This window comes from Ranitomeya imitator, chromosome 4, assembly GCF_032444005.1.
Source record: "Ranitomeya imitator isolate aRanImi1 chromosome 4, aRanImi1.pri, whole genome shotgun sequence".
In the NCBI taxonomy this organism is placed as follows: Eukaryota; Metazoa; Chordata; class Amphibia; order Anura; family Dendrobatidae; genus Ranitomeya; species Ranitomeya imitator.
Window position 1 is genome coordinate 479,938,778 of NC_091285.1, and position 23,672 is coordinate 479,962,449.

Below are 23,672 nucleotides of genomic sequence, written 5' to 3' on the forward strand. Positions count from 1 at the left end.
ATGCAAGTCAATGGGTGCGAGGAAAAAAACGCATGGATTACGGACCATCCGTATTCCATCCGTTTTTTACGGATACCTTACCATTCTGTGGCATAGAACACTATACATAGTCCTGTAAATGACTGTATAAAAATAGTTGCAGAGAAAAAAAACGGATTGCATACGGATGTCATACGGATGTAAAACGGATGGTGCGATTAAAAAAAAAAAATCGCATTGAACTCGCATGACAAACGCATCCTTTTCATCCCTTTTTTTCAGTCCAGATTACGGACCGTTTTTTTTTCTCTCAAGTGGAAAAGAGGCCTAAAGTTGCTATTTGGCAAGAGTCAGGAGGCCCTTAAAATAATTTGCAGACCACCCACTCCCACTGAAATCTGCAAGTTTGGATCATATTATTCTAATGTGTATGGTCTTCTCTAAAGGGATCAGCAATATTGTAGTCCTGGTAACACCTTTAATAATAACTACATTTAAATGAACAATGAATGGGTCTGTCTACCAACATCATTGAAAATATATACCTTGTGCTGCCATCAAGTTAGCAGGTTGTCAGCGATAAATCAGAGACCATAGAGAGAAAACTTAAGAGGTCTATTACCCATTCTGTCTCCCTTTTCCAGCATATAAAAATATTAATATAGTGCAAGTAGTCTCCATGCACACACAATACAGCTGGTCTCAGAAGACCCCAATCAGTTCTGCCTGTAACTAATGACACAGTAGAGGACTGCTTCCTTCTGGGCATATAAATACTCCAGGGGAAAACTGTACAGCAAAAAAAAATAAATGTAAATGTCTTCTGCAGTCTTTTAAATGGGGAAATCACCCAGATAATTATATTAAAAGCACGACATGCACAAAATGTTAAAAAAAAACAACAAAAAAAACACGAAGAATATTAAGGCCATTAGAGAAAAATAAAATAAATTCAGTTTGGCAGCATTTTAGCATCTATATTAAAGCTACAGAACCCCTCCCAGTGTTATTAAAATCTACATGTGTTCATACTGAATAGATTGTTGTCCAAACTTGGCAAATTTGGCAGATCCAGCAGAACAACTAATGTGTATGGGAGTGTCCCCATTCTCATCCTATTGGCAGATGTCAGAGAGAGAAGAGTTGGACATGTTCTCATGAGATTACACTGCCACCATTTGTTTTTAGTAGATGCTTATCTTCCTCATCACATGGTCATTACAAGCAAAATAAGCTCAACTTAAGGGGAGCAGAGAAAAAGTGGTGTTTGTACAACCTCTATTAATGGTGAGTGACCACCCTAACAGCTTCAGTAGGGCTGCAGGGGACTCGGATGTTTGAGCCATAGTAACGAAGGATGGTAAAATCCAGATGTATTGCGTACTAATCCAATTATGCAGATCCACATAAAGTTAACAGATTCGTTAGAGAGTCTTTCCCATTTTTTTGGTTGCATGCAACCTGTGTGCGCTTTTCATATTATACCTCTAAAGATTTCACTTGTTTTGACCGATCATCCTTCATATGGTTTTTGGCATCTAATTCATATTGAAGATCTTTTATAGTCTGTTGTAGAAGATGATTCTTGGTCAGAGATTCATCTTGAGCTCTCTGGTGGTCTTGTAAATTTTCTTCTAAATGTCTGATCTAAGTGAAGTACAAAATATATAGTGTGATTTATCATGACACTCCTGTTCTAGAGATAATATACTATGAATTACATTAACTTCATACAATCTTTAAAAAAAAATAAAGGTGAGGATTACATTTCAAATATAAAGAAAAATAAACATTCCCAATATGAATTTTCACAAGTTGTTTATTCATCCATAAGGCAGAAAAGGGACATTGCACTGTTACAAAAGCATTTCAACCCTATTAAACGTATGTTTCCTCAACATATATTTGGTCTTTTGATTAGGTCTCTAAAAGGTCCAAAATAATAATTTGTTATTTCTTATGTAAAACAATGCTCACAACTGTATTAGAAGGATATTCCTACATCATCCATTTATGGCACATCCTGAATGTGCCATAAATGTTCAACAAATTCACATCCGAACAACTGGACCATCACAGGTGCATCACACAAAATTAGAATGTCATCAAAAAGTTCATTTATTTCAGTTCTTCAATCCAAAAAGTGAAACTCATATATTAGATAGAGTCATTACAAACAGAGTGATGCATTTCAAGTGTTTATTACTGTTGTTAATGTTGAGGATTATGGTTTACAGCCAAAGAAAACCCAAAAGTAATTATCTCAGTAAATTACAATACTTTATAACACCAGTTTGAAAAATTATTTTAAAATCCGAAATGTTGGCCTACTGGAATGCATGTTCAGTAAATGCACTCAATACTTGGTTGGGGCTCCTTTGTCATCAATTACTGCATCAATGCGGCGTGGCACAAAGGTGATCAGCCTGTGGCACTGCTGAGGTGTTATGGAAGCCCAGGTTGCTTTGATAGCAGCCTTCAGCTTGTCTGCATTGTTGGGACTGGTGTCTCATCTTCCTCTTGACAATACCCCATAGATTGTCTATGGGGATAAGGTCAGGCCAGTTTGCTGGCCAATCAAGCACAGTGATACTGTTGTTTTTAAACCAGTAATTGGTACTTTTGGTAGTGTGGACAGGCACCAAGTCCTGCTGGAGATAGAAATTTCCATCTCCAATAAGCTTGTCGACAGAGAGAAGCTTGACGTGGTTTAAAATGTCCTGGTAGATTGCTGCGCTGACTTTAGTCTTGATAAAACACAGTGGACCTACACCAGAAGATGACATGGCTCCCCAAACCATCACTGATTGTGGATACTTCACACTAGACCTTGGAAATCAAGATCCCAGAGTCTGGAGGAAGAGTGGAGAGACAGACAATCCAAGCTGCTTGAGGTCTAGTGTGAAGTTTCCATAATCAGTGATGGTTTGGGGAGCCATGTCATCTGCTGGTATAGGTACTCTGTTTTATCAAGACCAAATTCAGTGCAGCCGTCTACCAGGAAATTTTACAGCCCTTAATGCTTCCCTCTGCAGACAAGCTTTTTGGAAATGGAAACTTCATTCTCCGGCAGGACTTGGCACCTGTCCACACTGCCAAAAGTACCAATACCTGGTTTAATAACAACAGTGTCACTGTGCTTGATTGGCCAGCAAACTCGCCTGACCTTAACCCCATAGAGATTCTATGGGGTATTGTAAAGAGGAAGATGAGAGACACCAGACCACACAATGCAGATGAGCTGAATACTGCTATCAAAGCAACCTGGACTTCCATAACACCTCAGCAGAACGCCTCCATGCCACACTGCACTGATTTAGTAACTGATGCCAAAGGAGCGCCGACCAAGTATTGAGTGCATTTACTGAATATACATATCAGTAGGCCAACATTTCGGATTTTAAAATAATTTTTTCAAGCTGGTGTTATAAAGTATTCTAAATTACTGAGATAATCACGTTTGAGTTTTCATTGTCTGTAAGCCATAATCATGAACATTAACAGAAATAAACATTTGAAATAGATCACTCTGTTTGTAAAGACTATATAGGAATTTCACTTTTTGGATTGAAGAACTGAAATAAATTAACTTTTTAATAATATTCTAATTTTGTGAGATGCACCTGTATCTTGAGAACGGTGCCCCATTGTGTGCAGGTGACAGCAGTAAGGTGGTCAGATTTTCCATACATATGCATGATAATTCAGACCTCATTTCCACACAGCAGTGTGTCACGTCCGCAATCTTGAGATAAATGCTGGTCACATTGGTGGGACCTGCAAACAATATACATTCAGGACATATCCTTTGGGTATTGTATGGATGTACAAGATGGTATATTCCTTGAAATGTTAAATTACATAGTAAATGTTACCCAAAAACAGGACTACAGTTTGATAAGGGAGAAAAATCTAATGACATGTCCCCTTAGATTTTCAGGAGCAGTTTGTCATGAAGATCTTGTTTGCTGTAAAATAGGCTTCCAAAGCCAGAATTTCAATGTTTTGTTTACATCCAAAAAAATTAAAGGGGGAAACGTCAACAGAATCTGTGTAGTGCAACATTTTGTTTAGAGTCTGTAAGGAATAATAATAATAATAATAATAATAATAATCTTTATTTATATAGCGCCAATATATTCCGCAGCGCTTTACAGTTTAACAGTTTCAAACACAAAAGTCATAAGTAACAACGTTAACAATACAATAATTAAAGCAAAATAAGACGACCCTGCTCGTGAGAGCTTACAATCTACAGTGAGGTGGGGGAGATGCAAAGTACAGGTGTGTATTTACAATGATGTATTTACAATGAAGGTCCAGCCATCTTCAGCGGGTGGGGAATAGATGGGGATAGTGAATGGGCTACACACACACACAAACATAACATAACTTTGATTAGTGAACGTGATAGGCCGCTCTGAACAAATGTGTTTTGAGCGAGCGCCTAAAACTATGCAAATTATGGATGGTCCTAATATCTTGGGGCAGAGCATTCCAGAGGATTGGCGCAGCACGGGAGAAGTCTTTGAGTCGGGAGTGGGAGGTACGGATTAGTACAGAGGTTAATCTAAAGTCATCTGCAGAAATGATTCACCATAGATCTTTTCAACATTTCTTCTGATAAACTTTCTTTTTGAAGGATTTTTGAAGAAATACACTTTGACAAAGTAAGGAGAATATTGTGCAAAATCAGAGCCTGCACCACTGCTACAGAAGGACAAAGAGTACCCAAGCATACCAAGCATAGTGTCTTAGTCAGTGTAACATAAGTGCTCTTCTTACCTCAGCTTGCAGTTTTCTGATAGTCTGGTTGCACCTTTCTACCTCCAGGATTTTATCTTTAAGCTGTCTTTGCATTTCACCATTTTCCTTACGATTTTTCTCTTTATGTTCATCAAACTGCTTTTGAAGCTCAACTGTGGACATCCGGGAAAACTGAACATGTTCTGACACCTACAAATAAAAGCTCATTTTTATTTATTTTGCCTCTATATATATATTATAGCGCCAAAATAATCTGCATCACTTTACAGATGTTGCCCATTGTGAGATTTGAATCCAGGACCCCAAAAATACAAGACTACAGAGCTGAACGCAACCAAAAGCTTGAAGCTAGTGTTGGCAAGTATATTGAGGAGTAGTTAACCATAATCTCCCACAACAACAGTCTTCTTTTTCACTTACCAACTTACCACTAATTGTCAGGAACACTTCTCTTTAACCGGGTAATTCATCCCTCCACACACTTTTTAACAAACTAATAATGCTTCCTTCCCTCCTAATCCAACTTGGCTCCTTCAGATGGATTTCTATAGAAGCTACTGTAGATTATAGACTTCTATAGAGGCCACTTTAGTTCTAAAGGGGTCAGCTCACACAGCTGTAATGGTCCATCTCCAAAGCGCTGTTGTAGCCCAGTAAGAAGACCATTTTGAGCACAGAAGAAAGAAATACCAGCCCATCAAATAGAACATCAATTGCATGTATTATGTGAGATATGGCAAAGAAAAATATAGTTCTTACCGATAACGGTATTTCTCTGAGCCCATGACTGCACCACGGAGAGAGGGGGATCTGCCCACCAAGGACAGGAAACCTACGGATGAAAAGGCGGTACCACTCTCCTGCATCAGTTGTTTTACATAGAGAACGATGGGAGACTACTAAAACATTTGTTAATTTTAACTGTTTAGCATAACAAGATACCGCGTGACTTTAAACTATGAATAGACTATAAATAGACTATGGCACTATTTTAATGTGTGCACCCACAAGTGAAGGGAGGGAATGTACGGGTGCCATCATGGGCTCAGAGAAATACCGTTATCGGTAAGAACTATATTTTTCTCTGTCGCCCATGACGGCACCACGGAGAGATTTGCATAGATAATACATTCAGGGAGGGACCACCGCCTCCAGAACCCTTTTACCAAAGGTAAGGTCTGAAGAGGAGATTAGGTCCAACCTATAGTGCCTATAGAATGTGGATGGTGAGGACCAGGTAGCAGCTCTACATATCTGGTCAATAGAAGCTCCAGCCTTCTCCGCCCAGGAAGCTGCCACTGCCCTTGTCGAGTGAGCCTTAACCTCCCCAGGAACGGACACTCCACTTGCCGAGTATGAAAGACTGATGGCGTCCGTGATCCATCTTGCTATGGTGGCTTTAGATGCTTTTTTCCCCTTCCGGGGACCCTGGAAACACACAGAGAGGGATCCTCCCTACTCTCTCTAGTGACTTCTAGGTAATGTAAGAGACATCTTCTTACATCTAGTGTATGTAATGTTTGTTCCTCCTTATTTTTAGGATTGGGACAGAAGGAGGGGAGAGATCTCTTGAGACCTGTGAAATTTTGAAGCCACTTTCGGGAGATATGCTGGGTCTATTTTTAAAATGACCCTATCCTCTAGAAATTGTGTGTAAGGAGGGTTAGCTGAGAGAGCTTGTAAGTCGCTAACCCTACGGGCAGAAGTGAGGGAGACTAACAGAGCGGTTTTGAGAGATAGGTTTTTTAATGAAGTTTCGTGTAAAGGTTCAAATGGTGGACTAGTCAGGGCTTTAAGGACCAAGTTTAAGTCCCATTGAGGAACAACTTTTACCAGAAGAGGCCTCGATCTTCCTGCTGCTCTAATAAATCTAGAGACCCACCTGTTTGAAGCCAAATCAAAATTAAATAGGGCTCCCAATGCTGCCATGTGAACTTTTAGGGTACTAGTGGCTAAACCCATCTCCAACCCGTTTTGTAGGAACTCCAATATGGAATTAAGGGGAATTTCTTTCCCTATTTTTGCACCTGATGAAGATAGAAACTTTTTCCATATCTTGCCGTACTGTTTTGTAGTAACCGGCTTCCTACTTTGTAATAAAGTTGAAATTAACCCCGGGGAGAACCCCCTGCTTTCTAATAGTTTCCTTTCAAGAGCCAAGCTGTCAAGTGCAAGTTCTTGACCTGCGGATGACAGACTGGGCCCTGAGACAATAGATCCTGGAGATCTGGTAATACCCAAGGGTCGGATATTGACATCTTCCTCATCCATGAGAACCAAGGTCTCTTCGGCCAGAACGGGGCAATTAAGATGACCAGCGCCCCGTCCTCCCGAATCTTCCTCAGCACTGCTGGAATCAGAATAAGAGGAGGGAAGGCATAGACCAGTTGGTGACCCCAAGACATCAGGAATGCATCCACTACTACTGGGTTCCCCAGGGGAGATAGGGAGCAAAAGGAGGCTACCTTTTTGTTTAGATGGCTCGCAAAGAGATCTATTTTGGGAACCCCCCATTTTTCTGTGATCTGGGTAAATATCTCCTGATTTAGTTCCCATTCTCCCTGTTTTAGGCTGGACCAGCTGAGGAAGTCTGCTTTGTAATTGTCTACTCCTTTATGTGTAGGCTTGTTAGGGATAGGAGGTTGCTCTCGGCTAATTGTAGGATTGACCTGGTCAATTCCATCAGATCTTTGGACCGGGTGCCTCCTTGGTGATTTAGGTAAGATACCACCACCCGGTTGTCCGACATCACTCTTACATGGCGAGAGTGAAGAACCCCCAAGAATTCCTGAAGGGCGAATTTGACCGCAAGAAGTTCCTTCATATTGGAGGATTTGTTTGCTAGAGACGGAGACCAGATGCCCTGGGCTACTAGATCGCCCAGATGAGCCCCCCACCCTGAGGGGCTTGCGTCCGTAGTTAGGACCTTCGAGATCTGGATTACCCATGGGACTCCCTGGGAAAGATTTTCCTGCAACGTCCACCAAGTCAGAGAGTGATTGGTGCGAGGAGATAGAATTAACCGCCCGTCTAAATGCCCTCCTAGATGGATTTGCTCTGACAATAGCTGCCATTGGAGATCTCTTGAATGTAGTTGGGCCCACTGGACCGCAAGAGGTCATAGAGCCTAAAAGGGACATACCCTGACGGAGAGTTATGGAGGGGAGAGATTGCACTCTTAATACTAAACTTTTTAGTTTTTGTATTTTGTTCTCCGGGAGCTGACATTCCATTTTTTTGGAGTCTAGAGTGAGACCTAGGTACTCCTGGACCTGAGAAGGCATCAGTCTGGATTTTTCTAGGTTTATTAGCCAACCCAATTCCTTTAGGGAATGAATCACTAATGCTAGTTGATTCTCGCAATGTTGCGGGGAGGAGCCTATCACCAGGAAATTGTACCATATCTGGACGATCATGGTGTTTACTTCCCTGAGGTGAGCCCCATTACCTCCGCGACCAGTTTTGTAAAAACCCTCGGGGCTATTGCTAGGCCAAATGGTAGAGCTGAGAACTGGAAGTGACTTAGGACTCCCCTGATGTGAACCGCCATTCTGAGGAATCTTTGGTGATCCTTGTGTATTGGGACGTGATAATATGCGTCCTTCAGGTCTAGGACCACCATGAAGCATTGAGGAAACAGCATTTTGATAGATGACTTTATCGTTTCCATTTTGAATGCTTGAACCTCTAGATGATCGTTTAGGTTTTTCAGATTGATAATGGTCCTGAAGGAACCATCTGGTTTCTTCCTCAGGAATAGAGGGGAATAGTACCCTTGCCCTCTTTCTTGTGGGGGAACCTCCAGGAGTACTCCCTTTTTTACTAACCCGACGACCTCGTTTTCTAGCGCCAACTGCTCTTGTGCCGAAGATCTTGTAGATGTTATCATAAAAGAGGGACGAGGGCATCTCTTGAATGTTAACCTCAGTCCTGATTCTATAATGTTCAGTATCCATTGACTGGAGGTAATCTTTTCCCAGGCTGGGAGAAAGAGATAATCTCCCTCCCACCTGGGGCGAACCTTCATTGTGAAGGTTTCTTGTTATCGTTGGGGTTTTTGTTGAAGATAAACCCCTTATTTTTGTTCCGCTTATCTTCCCATTTCCCCTGGCCTCTCCCCGGGTTCTTACGGAAAAACCTCTTGTTCCGAAAGGGCTTCCTATAAGAGGGGAGACCCAGAGAGGGAAAGGACTTTTTCTTGTCCCCTGCTTTTTCCAAGATGTCGTCTAAGGTAGAACCGAACAAAAATTCTCCTTCGCAGGGGATGGTACAGTTTTGTTTTTGTTTGCAGGTCGCCTGGCCAGTTCTTAAGCCAGAGGGCGCGCCTGGCCGCATTAGCAAACACTGCTGACCTGGCGGCTAGTCTGATGGAGTCGGCCGAGGCGTCAGCCAGGAAAGCCGCGGCGCCCCTCATTACTGGTAATGTATTCAGTATTGAGTCCCGGGAAGTTTTTCCCTTTAATTGACCCTCTAGTTGGTTCAACCAAATCATTAGGGAGCGAGAAGTACATGCCGCTGCTACTGCCGGTTTTAGGCCTCCTCCCGCTGCCTCCCAAGAGCCTTTGAGAAAGGCATCCGCCTTCTTGTCCATAGGGTCTTTTAGGACCCCCATGTCCTCAAACGGGAGAGCGAATTTTTTTGAAGCTTTAGCTATTGCTACGTCTAATTTGGGGGCCTTCTCCCAAAAGGAGCAGGATTCATCCTCGAAGGGGTATTTCCTTTTTGGAGTTAGAAGAGTCTTTTTTATGGGTTTTCTCCATTCTTTTTTAATTAAAGCTGCAATTGCGTCATTAAGCGGAAAAGCTCTTCTCTTTTTTTGTTCCAGGCCCCCAAACATGATGTCTTGTACCGATTTTTTAGGGTGGGAGTCTATTAACCCCATAGTACTTCTCACTGCCTTTATGAGGCCATCGGTGTCCTCTAGTGGGAAATAGTTATGCCCCCCCGAGGAAGAAGTGGATGATGAAGATGAGGAGGACGAGTTGGAGGACACTGAACTCTCACTATCGCTGTCAGATTTTGATACTGGAGACGGGGACCTGTGTCTGGTCTTTCTCCGTTTTTTCCACTTTTTAGTGATCTAAAGGTGTCTTCCACTTGCTCCTTAATCAGGTTTTTTAGGTCGGTTGCAAACCCAGGAAGGCTTTCAGATACTGTCTGCTGTATGCAAGTATTGCATAGTCTCTTCTCCCAGGCGGGTGGAAGATCCTCTCTACAGATGGCACAGATTTTGTGCTTGGTTTTACCTACGCTCTTCCTCCCCTAAAAGAGACAAATAATAATCTTTCTGTCTCTAACTTTCACGAAGATCCACTTACCACCTCCAGGACCCATAAATACCGATTGGGGATTCTCTGCCTCTGGCTTTTCCCCCCCGACGCCGTACTGGACTCCTTACTGTGTTGGGACCTTTGGCGTTCTTTGCTGGTGTCCTGGTGTTCTTTCTGCTGTCGCCTTTTTTGCTGCTGCGACGCTACAGGTGGAGGCGATTCTGGCAAGGGTGATGCCAGGTCGCTCATACTGCTGCTGGTCTGCGGTTGCCGCTCTGATAACTCGTGCTGCGCTGGCGCTGCGGCGACTATTAGCTCTTGAGGCTCCTGCCGAATATTGCAGAGCCACTGGGAGGATGTAGTTTCTCCCATTTAAGCCTTCCCGCCGCCTTCTCTTTTTTTTTTTTTGCGCCTGCGCAGTAGCGCCTCTGCGGCGCCTGCGCAGACCGTACTATGCGCCTGAGCGGCAACCCCGCCGGCGCCTGCGCAGAAGCTCCGGCCGCCTCGCGAGACCAGCCCAATTCCCGGGCATGCGCCGAACTTCCAAGATGGCGCCCGGAGAGCAGATATGGCGCTGCTGACCGGCGCCCCCGGTCCTATGCAGTCCCTAGCACGTTGTTCTGCACGCCCGATGGCAGTGCAGTGTGCAGACTGACGCTTGCTTTAGGGAGGGACGCGCCGCACCTCCCGCAACCACAGAGGGACCCCCCTGGATGTTGCCGCTGCTGCATCTTACCTGGGGAGGTGACCGCGAACTCCTTGTCACCTCCCCCGCACACCCTGTAGGCCCACTAGCCCCCAGCGGTGGCGCTTCGGGTCACCACCCCAGCCGAGGCAGAGGGACCCCAGCTGCCTGAGTCGGACTGGTTGGCCCCGGAATTCCAACGTCGATCTGGTAAGTCCGTAGGTCTCCCATCAAGGACAGGAAACCAACTGATGTAGGTTTCCTGTCCTTGGTGGGCGGATCCCCTCTCTCCGTGGTGCCGTCATGGGCGACAGAGAAAGACCGATGAGGCGAATCAGATTGGGTTACATGAATTGATGTTTTATTTGATGGGCTGGTTTCAACTGTACATATCCTTTAAGGATATCGTGTGGAGAAGTAACTTTTAATCAGGATCTAGGCAGCATATTTCTTTCTGACTTCCATGTGGCCACTATGGCCTCCTTGTAATTCAACGGCAATTCAGAATAAGGCTGCAATAACACTTTGTAGAAGAACCATTGTAGCCCACCTTTTTGAACCAAAGGAGCCTCCTCAGAAGTGAACTGGCCACAAGCATGTATCCATCTGATGGCTCAGTGTTGGACTAGCAGGTAAGGAAGTGTTATTTGCAGTCTAAGGCTATGTTCACATGTTCAGTAATCATCAGTTAGAATGAATCCAGCAGCAATCAGCTAGAAAAAATGTTGTGCAGACAACTTTTTAGTCTGTTTTTAAATAACTGATCTGTGCCGGATCCGCTTTTTTAAAACATTGAAGTCTATGGAAATGGGATCCACTTGGGATAGCGGGGTACTTGCTTTGAGTTAAATCATAGGTTTTATGTATTTTTTTTACATGACTACACTACTGACAACAGCAATATTTAAATGTGATCTCTCACTGAATAGAAGCCCATTTCCAAGATGGAATTTTGGATTTTATATGATCCACAGTGGATTTGTTGGATCTCATTTCATCCGGTTTACTAGTCTATCTGTATAGGGCAACAGAAATTTCATGATAAAACCATAAGCTCTGTGTGAATCGAAAAAAAAAAAAAGATTTCATGAGATTTCATGTGATTTTTCCGACTTACCGACCAGACTTATGCCAAAAAAAGGGCCCTTTAGGCCAAACATTGACCAGTATACCACTTGTTTAACACTGTATAGCACATGATACCATTTTTCATAGAGGCATACAGTGATATGTAACATTATAATATATACTCTTATAATTACACAACACTGCATGGGGCCATCGCTTGTATTCTGCAACTTCAAAAAGAGCTTGGTATTTTTTTGCAATGTATTAATTTCACTTTACTAAAAAAGAGGAGTACTTCATGATAGAGGAACAAAGAAAAACTTTTCTTAAAAAAAAAAAAAAAAGCTAAAACTTTTTTCCTTGGTCAGTGGCCCAGCATTTTTTTGCCTCCCTCTATCCCCCCAAAAAAGAGAATATGGTCTACAAATGATTGTGTGTAAACAAGCCCTAATTACATACATAAAACATGAATTTACATGTAACCGGCCCTTTAAATTAACCCTCATTGCTAATGACCTTGACAAAAGGAAAGTGAATTCTGCAACTAGTTAGAAGGTCTGTGATCCAAATAACTTTAAACAGAGCTCATGACCAACGAGACAATGTCAAAACAGGCGGTGGGACTGCACGCTGAACTCAGACATAATGATTAACAACCCGGCTGGATTTCTGCATGATATCAGTACACACATTTCAAAGGACATTCCAGTAAAGGTCTGCACTCCAGCGGCTACAGACCAGTTCGTGCTGGAATTAAATGGAACCTGTGCATTACTTAATGAGTAATGGATGCAAAAAATATGTCTGCAGGAAAGGGAAATGGATAATTAATTTAAACACACTGATCGTCAGGTAGGCTAGTGTGTGTGTGCGCCTTTCTCAGGGAAACAAAACTTTAAGGCAAATTTGGGACATGGAGTGCTGTGAATGGTAATCGTGGAACAGCGCTGCTGAATAATTGGCTACTGGAGGAGCCAATAATGAGAAAAGTACAGGATAGGAAAAAAAAAATCTATCAAAGGGAAAAAAATAAAAAAATCAAAATCGCAAAAATCCATTAATAGACAAAAAAAAAAAAAGTTTATAGCGCTAGTTGTCTCAACACAGAGGACACAATTAACACATGTTGGTGGGTGAACCAAAGGGAAAAGAACCCCTGTAAGTAATAATCCAAGTAGAAAGGAAAAAACAATCAATTCATAATGACATATGCACAATGGAAATAAGAGTAGCATGCCATGGGGAAATTGTATTGAAGTAAAACGTCAAATAATATAAGGAAATAATAACACAAATCCTGGCAACCAAGATGAAATGGGCTCACCCACCAAACACACAAGACGCATGTTTCGCGAATGCTTAGTCAGGGGTGAATAAATTGCTACTGAATAAGTACATGGAAAATGGTGCACCCTCTAATTACTTATATGATTATGGTTTAAAAAAAAGGGTATGCCTGATCTAATGTTATGTACCTGTTAGAAATTCTATGGATAGATTCAGTTTATTCAATTTGCTATAAATGTAAAAAAAAGATTTAAAAAAAGGCTTCATAAAAGAGAACAGACATGGCTGTGAGAAGGTCATGCTCCATGTAGCACTGAATAATGTAAAATAAAGAGTGCTGATTTGTTTTCTTCTGCTGAGAAAAAGTTGAGAATGATGACGATTCATCTGAAGGTTAGATCTACATGTCCAAGTTACCGCTTTGTTAATTTTTTATTGGAGAAGTTTTCTGCAGCTGCATACAAAGCACCATTTAACTGACCACATATTCTAAATGCTGCCATTCTGCGTCTCATTGCCACATCTTAATGTTTATCCAAGTACGCCACTCAGTATAATTCACCTTAGCTCCTTTGAAGACACCTCTTAGTAAAGTGGCATTACTGTATAATAAGGACATAAGAGAAAAACAAGGCACTTTGGTTTAATTTGCCTTCACAGGGACAAAAAAAACAAGGCATTTGTTACAGGAGTTGCACAGAGATCATAGAATGCAAAGTGTTCAGTTCAAGCCATTCCCAGTAATTTGGGAACAACCCAAATTGTTAATGAATAACCAAAAGAAAACTCATCTTCATGAAGAGCTCAAAAATAGAGCAGTGAAGCAGCTGCTCAATGCAGATTCACAATTAGGTCGCAGAATGGATCTTTGAAGCTAAAGCTTATAATTAAATTCTTTGAACTAAAAAGAAAAGTAGAAAAGCACTACAATAAAAAGTGGGCTGTCCACTTTTCTGTTTTACTTTAGGAGTTGAGTTTTTGTGGAGGATTATGGAGAGTTTCTGCTCCAAAAACGCCTAAAAAAAAATACAGTGTGAACAGACCCTTAACAGAAAAGCCTCCTTACAAACATTTTGCGAATATCCTTTAAACACTGTTGGAAATGTAGGTGTTTGATATATAATTTTCAAAAAGTTGAACAAATAATGTATATTATGCATTCATTTTCATAAATGTGAGAGAAAGGCAAATTACCACTGAAAAACTTAACTTTCTGAGATCTTGTATAACTCTTCATATATAGTTATACACACTAAAACAAGCTATTGCCTTGTATACTATGCTCTAAAATCTATTTGATACACTAGAAGACTGTGATAAGGAAATCCAATTACGGTATCCATCGCGATGTTCCAAGTTAGGCAATAGAAATTAGAATGTAGCGAGTGTTTTGGAGTCCACAAAATACCTAATCTGTTGGCAGACCATTCTCTGATCCAAATGGTTTATGGTGAAGAGTGCACATGGTAGATTGTGAGCCCTCGTGGGCAGGGTCCTCTCTCCTCCTGTACCAGTTATGACTTGTATTGTTTAAGATTATTGTACTTGTTTTTATTATGTATACCCCTCCTTACATGTAAAGCGCCATGGAATAAATGGCACTATAACAATAAATAATAATAATAATAATAATGATAGCCAATCAGAGTGGCCATGGAAGAAACTTAATGGTGCTTTTTGTAAGATTCATGAATAACATTGTCATGGTACTAAGCATAAAATGTACATCAGGTCTTAAAATCAGTTAACAATTACACATTCCAACTTGAAAAATATTTAGAATTGAGAGTCCTCAGTGGTTGACACTGAGGACTCTCAATTCTAAATATTTTTCTATCTACTGGCTAACTCAGTACCAAGATATATATCTTTCCTGTAGCATTCCAACTTGGAATCGGACAACTTTATGATGTTGTTTTCTAATGTATTGAATGCAGAAATAAATTACTACCATATGAAGATGTAGAGAGCACTCCAAATAAGTAGAAATCCTTTATTCACTTATGCAACATTTCTCAAGGTTCACAGAAGCCAAAACACTGCCTTGCTGTTTATTTCGAGTGTGATCTCCATACTATATGTACTACTGATAACTTGGCGCAAGTCCAGCGAGGATGACACCATCTACCATTATTAGAAAGCCAGTGTTGCTGACTATTATATTGTGGTTTATCCTTGTTCAGTATTCTGCCTTTCGTTTTGCGCGAGGATTCAGTGCTAAAGTACCAGAACTGCTAGATTACAAGATGTCAGGATAAAAGAATTGCACTGAATATTTCGGGCAGCTGTGTGTTCTCTAAATAAAGCAAATGCCTTTTTTTAAAAAAAATAAAATCAATGTTTAGAAGATACCTCTTTCTGTAATCTCTCAATGGTCTTATCCAGCTGCCATCGCTCATTCTCCATTTCATTTTTCAGGTTTCTTAGTTGTTCTTTCTGGTTAGATTCATCTTTTAGCCTTTCAGATAGCTGCTGATGTTCATGGCTGATCCTAGTAAGGCTTCTCTGAAATTCACAAACAAAAAAAACTCAGAGTTAGACCAGGTGAGGATGACCATTTCCCCCACATCCAAGAAAATCAGTCTGATTATGCTAATCACACTCTGATCAGGGTGGGATCAGGGAGTGATCAAGGAGTGATCAAGGAGTGATCAGGGTGTGATACGATTTTCTCGGAGTTAGAGAGAAGAAAAAAAAAGTTTCTCCACCTTCTCTAGAATGTCAGTGTGAGGTCATCAGAGTGCAGTCTGATTTTTTCCACGTACCCATAGAATTGAATGGGCAAGTGCCATCAGAGGCAAATCATGCATGCTGCAATTCTTTATTTGGATGGATGGTAATGAACCCTATAATAGTATTTCTGTAAATGATAGTTGCAGCACAAAAAAAATGTACTCGATTATTTATGTATGTTTTGATGATTTAGACAATATACATGCAATTTTCAAGTATTTATTTAGTCCAGGTTTTATTAGATGTTTTTAGGCATATACCTTTTCCAGAGAAGAAATTCAAAGGGAAGCCATCATCAGAAAATGGCTCACAAGTTTTTGTGTTATGTGAATTTTTAAAATGTTTTTGCAACGGTTTCTTCTTTTTTTTTTTTATAGAAACAACACCACAAGTAATCTTGCAATCTTCTGGCCACTCAAGCTCTTGTAGTCTCACACTTTCTGTAATTCCAGGCAGAGTATTCAACAGATTCTTTATGGTAATAGCCAGGTTTAAAATGACACATCAATACACAGCTGATAACACAGGATCTACAATTCACTATCGGCAGTCACAGCTGACCCTGCTTCCCCTCCCTTCACAAAGACCTTCTAACACACCCATTAGAAGCTTCATTACAAAAAGTAGTGGTCAAAGCGTGCTCATTTCTGCTTATGTGTTGCTTTCTGTAAAAATGAGATAAAGCTTAAAAAAAATATATATAGCCAGTGTGACTATTGTAAGATTACCAATTTTGATTTTATAGAATGATTATGATCTGAAAAAAAAAAAAAAAAATTGCCAAATAATATTGTCAGAGAAAAATTGTAAAACCCATAAAGACACCTCCAGAGAGGGGAAATATCAACCTCACATTGAACATATGGGACTAATTATAACTTGAGAAGTGAAAAAGATCTAACACTTCAACCTCATTAAAGTAGGGCCTCCTGCCATGAACAAGTAATTACAACAAGGGATCTGATGAGCACCAGCCAACAAGTCTAGGATTCGTATACCTCGAGAAGTACAGCGGCTTCCTCCGCTCAAAGGAATCATCTCAGACTCTCTGGAGCCAGCGGTCAGTGATGAATATTGAGATTTGCTTCGATCCAATATTTATGGAAAATATACTTTCGGTGTTGTAGCGAAGAGACGAGCATAACGCATTCACTCACAACACTGCAAGGCCGGCTGAACACCTTCAACTTAATATCGGGTCAGTTGTATGATGCTATTCATGCAATGTTTGAGCTCTATAGAAAGATAGAATGGTGATAATATCTAAAGCCTGGAACCTCCAGGGGTGAAGCGATCGTGAAAGTTTGGGATCTCATAAAATTCCAAAAAGCACATCCCATGTGAGCTCCTCAAGGAGTGGCATGTGGGCATAACCTTGATCTAATAAAAGTCATAATTGGGGTTTCTGTCATTGTTAATTTCTGGAAGACGCAGTTCTCTGTGAGTGTTCCATTTTCCTAATCGGAGCACTTCCCTCCATAAAGACAAGAACCATTCCTGTAACATCAGGTTTAGTACATATATATATATATATATATATATATATATATATATATATATATATATATATATATATTTTTTTTTTTTTTACAAACACTGTCTACATTTACGGTTTAAATATATAAAATTTAATAGCCCTATTCCTCTTGCTCTGTAAGCCGCACCCCTGAAGCCATATGATGCTACTACGCGACCTGTAACGTGTGTCCAAAAGGCCCAAGTAAACTACTGGTGGTGGCAGCTAGTAGTTCCTTCTGCTACTGCTGGGGAGCTGGCAGTGACCGCACCAAGGTAGGTAGGTATGCTACTGCTGGGGAGCTGGCAGTGACCGCACCAAGGTAGGTATGTATGTATGTATATATATATATATATATTCCATGTGTTGGAATCAGGTGTATGTACCATACGCTCACTGAGTTCTCTAGTAACTGGCCTAGAAGTGGAAGCAGCTGCAGCCTTGTCCATCACTCATCAGTCAGTTGCGTAATTGTCATGATGGTTGGAGGCAGTGGAGTCGCGTCCCCTGACAAATTGGTGGCAGAGATGGGATCTGAGTGATCTCTCCAGTGTCACCCTTGGCAAATAATAATAATAAAAAATTCAACACAAAAGCATAATTTAAACAATAAGTCATTTTCTGATGATAGCTCCCCCTTAATAGGAGTGGTCATCAGTAAACAACACCTGTCTCTATGCCCTAATGGGACATAGAGATGACTCTTTTCTATGAGTAAAAATGTTGATTTGAGCTGTAATTACTTTCTTTTGCTGGATTGACTGCAACATTTTCAACTCTTGACAATAAAGTTATGTTACCATATGACTCAAAAGCCTTCTGTTTTTTACAGAAAAGTGTTTTTACGTATTTATATACATTATTGACCTTTGTGTCATCAAGTTGGTTTTCCAACCCCCTAGAAATTTCGAGAGCTTCTCTCTCTTGTTCTTTGGCTTCATCCAAAGCTTCAGACAGTTGTTGCTTTTCTTTCTATAATAAACAGCAGCAAATATTAGTAAGTTATTTTGTACAATAATTATACACACATTACACAACAGAAGTAAGCAAATTTCTTACATCTGAGAAAAACACGGTCAAAGGGTAAGAGACCTCTACGGTTTACAGACATCCCTGGAAGGTGCTTAAAACTGCTCAGCCCTAAATAGTGCTTTAACCTGATTTTTATCCAATGGTAATGGCAAAGTTTATCAGGAACGTACGGTAATAGCGTTTTCCAAATTGTGGAAAAAGTGGACAAGGTAAAAAGAGAATGGAATCGAAACAAAAAAAGAAAAAGACAGAAGTCTCAGCTGTGTCAGCGCTGTTGCTCCAGTTTGGTTTGTCATTGTGTATTTGGTAGCACTGATGCTTTCGACACAGTTGACCACTGCCTACTGCTACAAATTCTCTCTTCCCTTGGCATCAAAGACATTGCCCTGTCCTGGATTGTCTCATACCTTTCCGACCAAACATTAATGTTTCCCACTCCCACACTACCTCTAAATCCTGCCATCTCTCTGTAGGAGTCCCTCAAGGCTCTGTCCTTGGGCCCTTACTTTTTTCCATTTATACCCTTGGCCTAGGACAACTCCACTGCCACCTGTATGCTGATGACACTCAAATCTACCTCTCTGGCACAAGTGTCACCTCTCTGCTGTCCAGAATCCCGGAGTGTCTATCAGCCTTATCCTCCTTCTTCAACTCTCACTTCCTAAAACTCAATGTAGACTAAACCGAACTCATCACCTTTCCTCCATCTCGCGCATCTCCCCTACCCGATCTATCTATTAAGGTAAACGGCATCATGCTCTCTCCTGCACCTGAAATCCGCGGCCTCAGAGTAACTTTCGACTCTGCCCTGTTCTTCAAACCGCACGTCCAAACTTTTGCCACCTCCTGTCGCCTCAAACTCAAAAATATTGCCAGAAACCATCCCTTCCTCATCCCTCAATCTACTAAAATTCTTGTGCATGCCCTCGTCATCTCCCGCCTCGATTACTGCAACACCCTCCTCTGTAGCCTCCCCACTAACTATCTTGCATTACTCCAGTGTGTCCTCAACTCTGCTGCCCGGCTAATCCACCTTTCTCCTCGCTACTCCCCTGCTTCTCCCCTCTGCAAATCCCTCCACTGGCTCCCAATTCCCCCAATGAATCCAGTTCAAACTACTAACACTGATCTACAAAGCCATCTACAACCTGTCCCCTCTCTATATCTCTGAATTAATCTTCCAATATCTTCCCTCACGTAATCTTCGATCCTCCCCAGACCTCCTACTCTCCTTCACACTTATTCGTTCCTCACACAACCGCCTCAAAGATTTCTCCCGAATATCCCCCATCCTCTGGAATTCCATGCCTCAACACGTCCGATTATCCACCACCTTCGGATCCTTCAGACGGAACCTGAAAACCCATCTCTTCAGGAAAGCCTGCAGCCTGCAATAACCATTCTGCCGCCTCACCACCACCAGAGATGCTGCACCCCGACCTTATGTCTCTTCCCCATTATCCCATAGAATTTAAGTCCGCAAGGACAGGATCCTCTCCCTTCTGTACCAGTCTGTCATTGTAAATTTGTTAACTATAAACGATACCTATAACTCTGTATGTAAACCCTTCTCATGTACAGCACCATGGAATTAATGGTGCTATAGAAAATAAATAATAATAATTATACCATACGTCAGCTGCAGACAATCACTGACTTTAGTACAACTGGCTGCAGCGGTCATGTGTGAAATTTGGCTAATGATCTGTGCAGGGAAGTAAACAAAGACCAACAGGGATCAGCAGAGCAACAGCAGGGGATTCAACAGGTAATGTTTATCTTACTACTTTTCCATCTCTTTGCCCAATTTTTTTTCCCCTCATAGCTTAAAAACTGTATTAAGAAATGTTCTCGTAATCACAAATTATAATGGAGAATTCATGAAGTCAGAAAACTTGTTTGGAAAGTCAAAGCGTTTGTGTAATATAAAGTTGCAAAAAAAAGAAATTATAGTCCAGATTCATCACTTGCATTTTTTTTATGAGATATTACTTTTGTGTGCTTCATTGGTTGATGTTTGAACCAAATTCTTCATAATAGAATAAAGAGGTTGATAAATTTTGTGCAAAATCAAAAAATGTTCTTTTTTTCTTTTGCTTTACCCATTTTAGAGCAAAAAAATCATAGGATTCTTTAAAATATGATTAGTCTTCAATTGTATCCAAAAATAAAATTAAAAATATTTTCTAATCCTCAAGGGTACTGTAGTACAATTGCGGAAAAATGTTACGACATTTCAAAAAAGTCACAAATTATGAATGAGTTTAATATGTCCTCAAAAAAAAAAAAATGAAACAAAGTGAAGTTAATTTAAAGATAAATAATGAATAATGCATAATCATAAGTGTCATCATTTGAGACTTTTTCTGGAGTAAAAATGATTCATGGGCTGCACATACCACATCTCTTGGCCAAAGAAGGAAACGAATATAAAGAGAATATATGGACAGCATGGCAGGGAAGATGCTGCTTTCTGTGAGGTAAAGCATTTCCCTGCCTGTTTAAAAAACATGTTTCACCTCACAGAAATCATAGGTGATCCTATGATGTCCTGTCTAACTACTCTCTTTTGATTCTTCCCGTATCCAGGAGATGTGGTATAATCAGACCATGTCCCTGTACAGTCAGACACAGGCATTACACAGTACACAGCAGGGCCACATTTATAAGAATAAGATTATCTCAGCACAGGAACTTTATTTTTTACAAATCCAATTGCAGAACTTCTTGTTATTCGAAAATCTATTAAATATATTGGACAGTATTTGCGAAACAACCCTTTTAAGGAAGTTAACAGAGTTGGAATCTGATAGGTAGGTTTGCGTAACTTACCCACTTTACACCAGTATGATAGGCATTACCAAATTGTAACTTATTTTCAGAGTTACAGAAATATCTAATTAATTAAAGAAGCCCTCATGATTTTTTTTATTACTAAATCTGTGTAAATGTTTATGTAGTATAAGTTTGTCAATGTACTCACCGACCGCCACCTTCTCAGGGCTTCAGCACCAATCTGCTCCTCTTCTCAGTGAAGTCACGGCTCTGCAGACTCTCAGTCATACTACGCTCTGGGCAAGCCAGAATTGGCTTTTACATTATAATCCTACGGATCGAGCCAGAGAGTCTCAAGAGCGGTGAGGTCACTGAAAAGAGAAGCAGGACAGCGCTGGATCATGGAGAACATGGGGATAGACAAGTACATTAACACAAACACTACACTACATACACATTTAGGGTATGTGCACACGTCAGGATTGCATCAGGATTTTGTCAGGATTTTTCATCAGTATTTGTAGCCAAAACCAGGAGTGGAACAATTAGAGGAAAAGTATAATAGAAACATATGCACCACTTCTGCATTTATCACCCACTCCTGGTTTTGGCTACAAATACTGATGAAAAATCCTGACAAAATCCTGATGCAATCCTGACGTGTGCACATACCCTTAGAAAGATTTAGTAAAAAATAAAAAATCTTCATGGGAGAGCTTTTCCCAGTATTGATGCACTGAAACTTACTTGGACTGTGGGTTCCGTTATCCAAATTTACAAAATCAATGATCAAACATCAATTTTAATGTATTTTCCTCTTCAGTGTGCTTGTATGGTACTGCCAGGATTGACAGTGTTCTCACTGACCCAATTTATTGCTTTTTTACTCACTTCTGTTTTCTTGAGCCTCTCTTTGATTCTGTCATTGTCTTCATTGAGTTCATTGATTTTCTGGTGAAGATCGGTTATTCTGAATTCTAGCTTTTGTATCTTCTGTTTCAGTTCTTCATTTTCTTGCAACAAACTTTTTGCTCGGCTTTCAAATGCCATTTTTATTTCATCTGCTTCATTTTTCCGGCTGGAAATTTCATATGTATTCTTTGGGATTTAAGAAAAAAATAAAAAACAATTTTCATATTACAAGATAAAAAACACAATTTTTTTTGTTTAGCATTCATTGACTTCAGTTAGCAATTTTTAGTTCAGCTTCAGCAGTTGTATGCAGTAGACGCATTTTCTGTAATGAACACCAATCAAAGGTAAGATTTGGCCAGTAAATCAATCTGCCCTGCTTTACTAACAGTTAAATGATGCAACTATCGTGAACATTTCCATACGAATGATTGTCCGGGAGATCATCTTTCTTCCTTTCCTGCAATACAAGTTTATGTAACGGTCAGCATCACATTCCTTATTTACTCAAGGGGATCCACTGCTGACCAACAATTATTTTTTAGAAGATCCTAAAAGATGTGATCAACCGACAACCATGCACAAGTCCATTCTAAATCCTGTACATGGTCTTCTAATTCCCAGGAACATGCAGTATACATAGGAGTACTTACATCAGTAATTCTACTGCAGACTAGCTGAAAGTTTCCAGTTTTACAGTACAAGACGGGAAATTAAAAAGAAGCACATGCACATGTTTAGAACAAGCTTATGATACTATAGATCACCTCTGGCATGTCAATCAAGCCAGAATGGTGTCAGGAAAGGTAGGAATTGGTGTCCTCTCCCTAACCAAAATGATAATTTCATACAGCAAATGTGATGTTCAAGACTGCCTGTTAACCTAATGCAGCAGCAAACAATATTCACTTTCCAAATCATGTCCTTAAAAATAAAGTAGAGAGGACGATGAGGATATTTTATGAGCAAAAAGGTTTCTGACAAATTAATTTAAAGATTACTCTTTTATTCAATATTTTGGTTTTATTATTGTATTTTTCGGACTATAAGACGCACTTTTTTTACCAAAACATTTTTGGGGAAAAATGGGGATGCGTCTTACAGTCAGAATGTACTTACCAGTAGTGTGGCGGCAGCAGGAGTCGGGCGATTCTGCTGGCCCTGGGCTGGGAAGAGGGAGCGTTCGGTGGTCCGACACATCAGGGCGATAATACGACTCCCATCCCAATCTGGTGTGGCAGTATTCGGCAGCGCTCTATGTTGTGTGGGCTCCGCTGACATTTTGTGAACGCCCAGAGCCCCCACACTTCCATTGCTGCAATGCTGTGGCCTCCCGGAAAATGGCCGCCGGAGGTGGCACATGCGCTGAATAAGATCTCAGCAATGCCAATTTCCTGGAGACCACTGAATTGCAGCAATGGATGACACCCCCTGTGACCCAGCTCCACACCAGCGCTGCCGATCTGAACCCCCTCCCCCCCCTCCTTTCCCCGTTAAGCGGAGTTCAGACTGTTAATTTTTCTTTTTCCTTCTGAAAATTTGGGGGGGGGGGCGTCTTATAGTCTGAAAAATACGGTATACTTTATTTTAACTACACTGCAAAATGGAAGATAAAAAGACACTATATAGCAGAAAGTTGCTACTACAG

At 40.7% G+C, this 23,672-nt stretch overlaps 1 protein-coding gene across 3 annotated transcripts in view; it reads right to left on the reverse strand.

Moving 5' to 3' along the window:
• CGNL1 (cingulin like 1) overlaps window positions 1-23,672 on the reverse strand; it is a 203,022-nt gene that overhangs the window by 32,432 nt on the left and 146,918 nt on the right. For all 3 annotated transcript variants that reach the window (XM_069765925.1, XM_069765923.1, XM_069765924.1), the window contains exons 9-13: window positions 22,004-22,210; window positions 18,173-18,277; window positions 15,409-15,561; window positions 4,765-4,935; window positions 1,465-1,626 (exon numbers count right to left, since the gene is read on the reverse strand). In XM_069765925.1, the coding sequence (XP_069622026.1) occupies window positions 1,465-1,626; window positions 4,765-4,935; window positions 15,409-15,561; window positions 18,173-18,277; window positions 22,004-22,210 (798 nt within the window). The remainder of the gene's footprint in view (window positions 1-1,464; window positions 1,627-4,764; window positions 4,936-15,408; window positions 15,562-18,172; window positions 18,278-22,003; window positions 22,211-23,672) is intronic.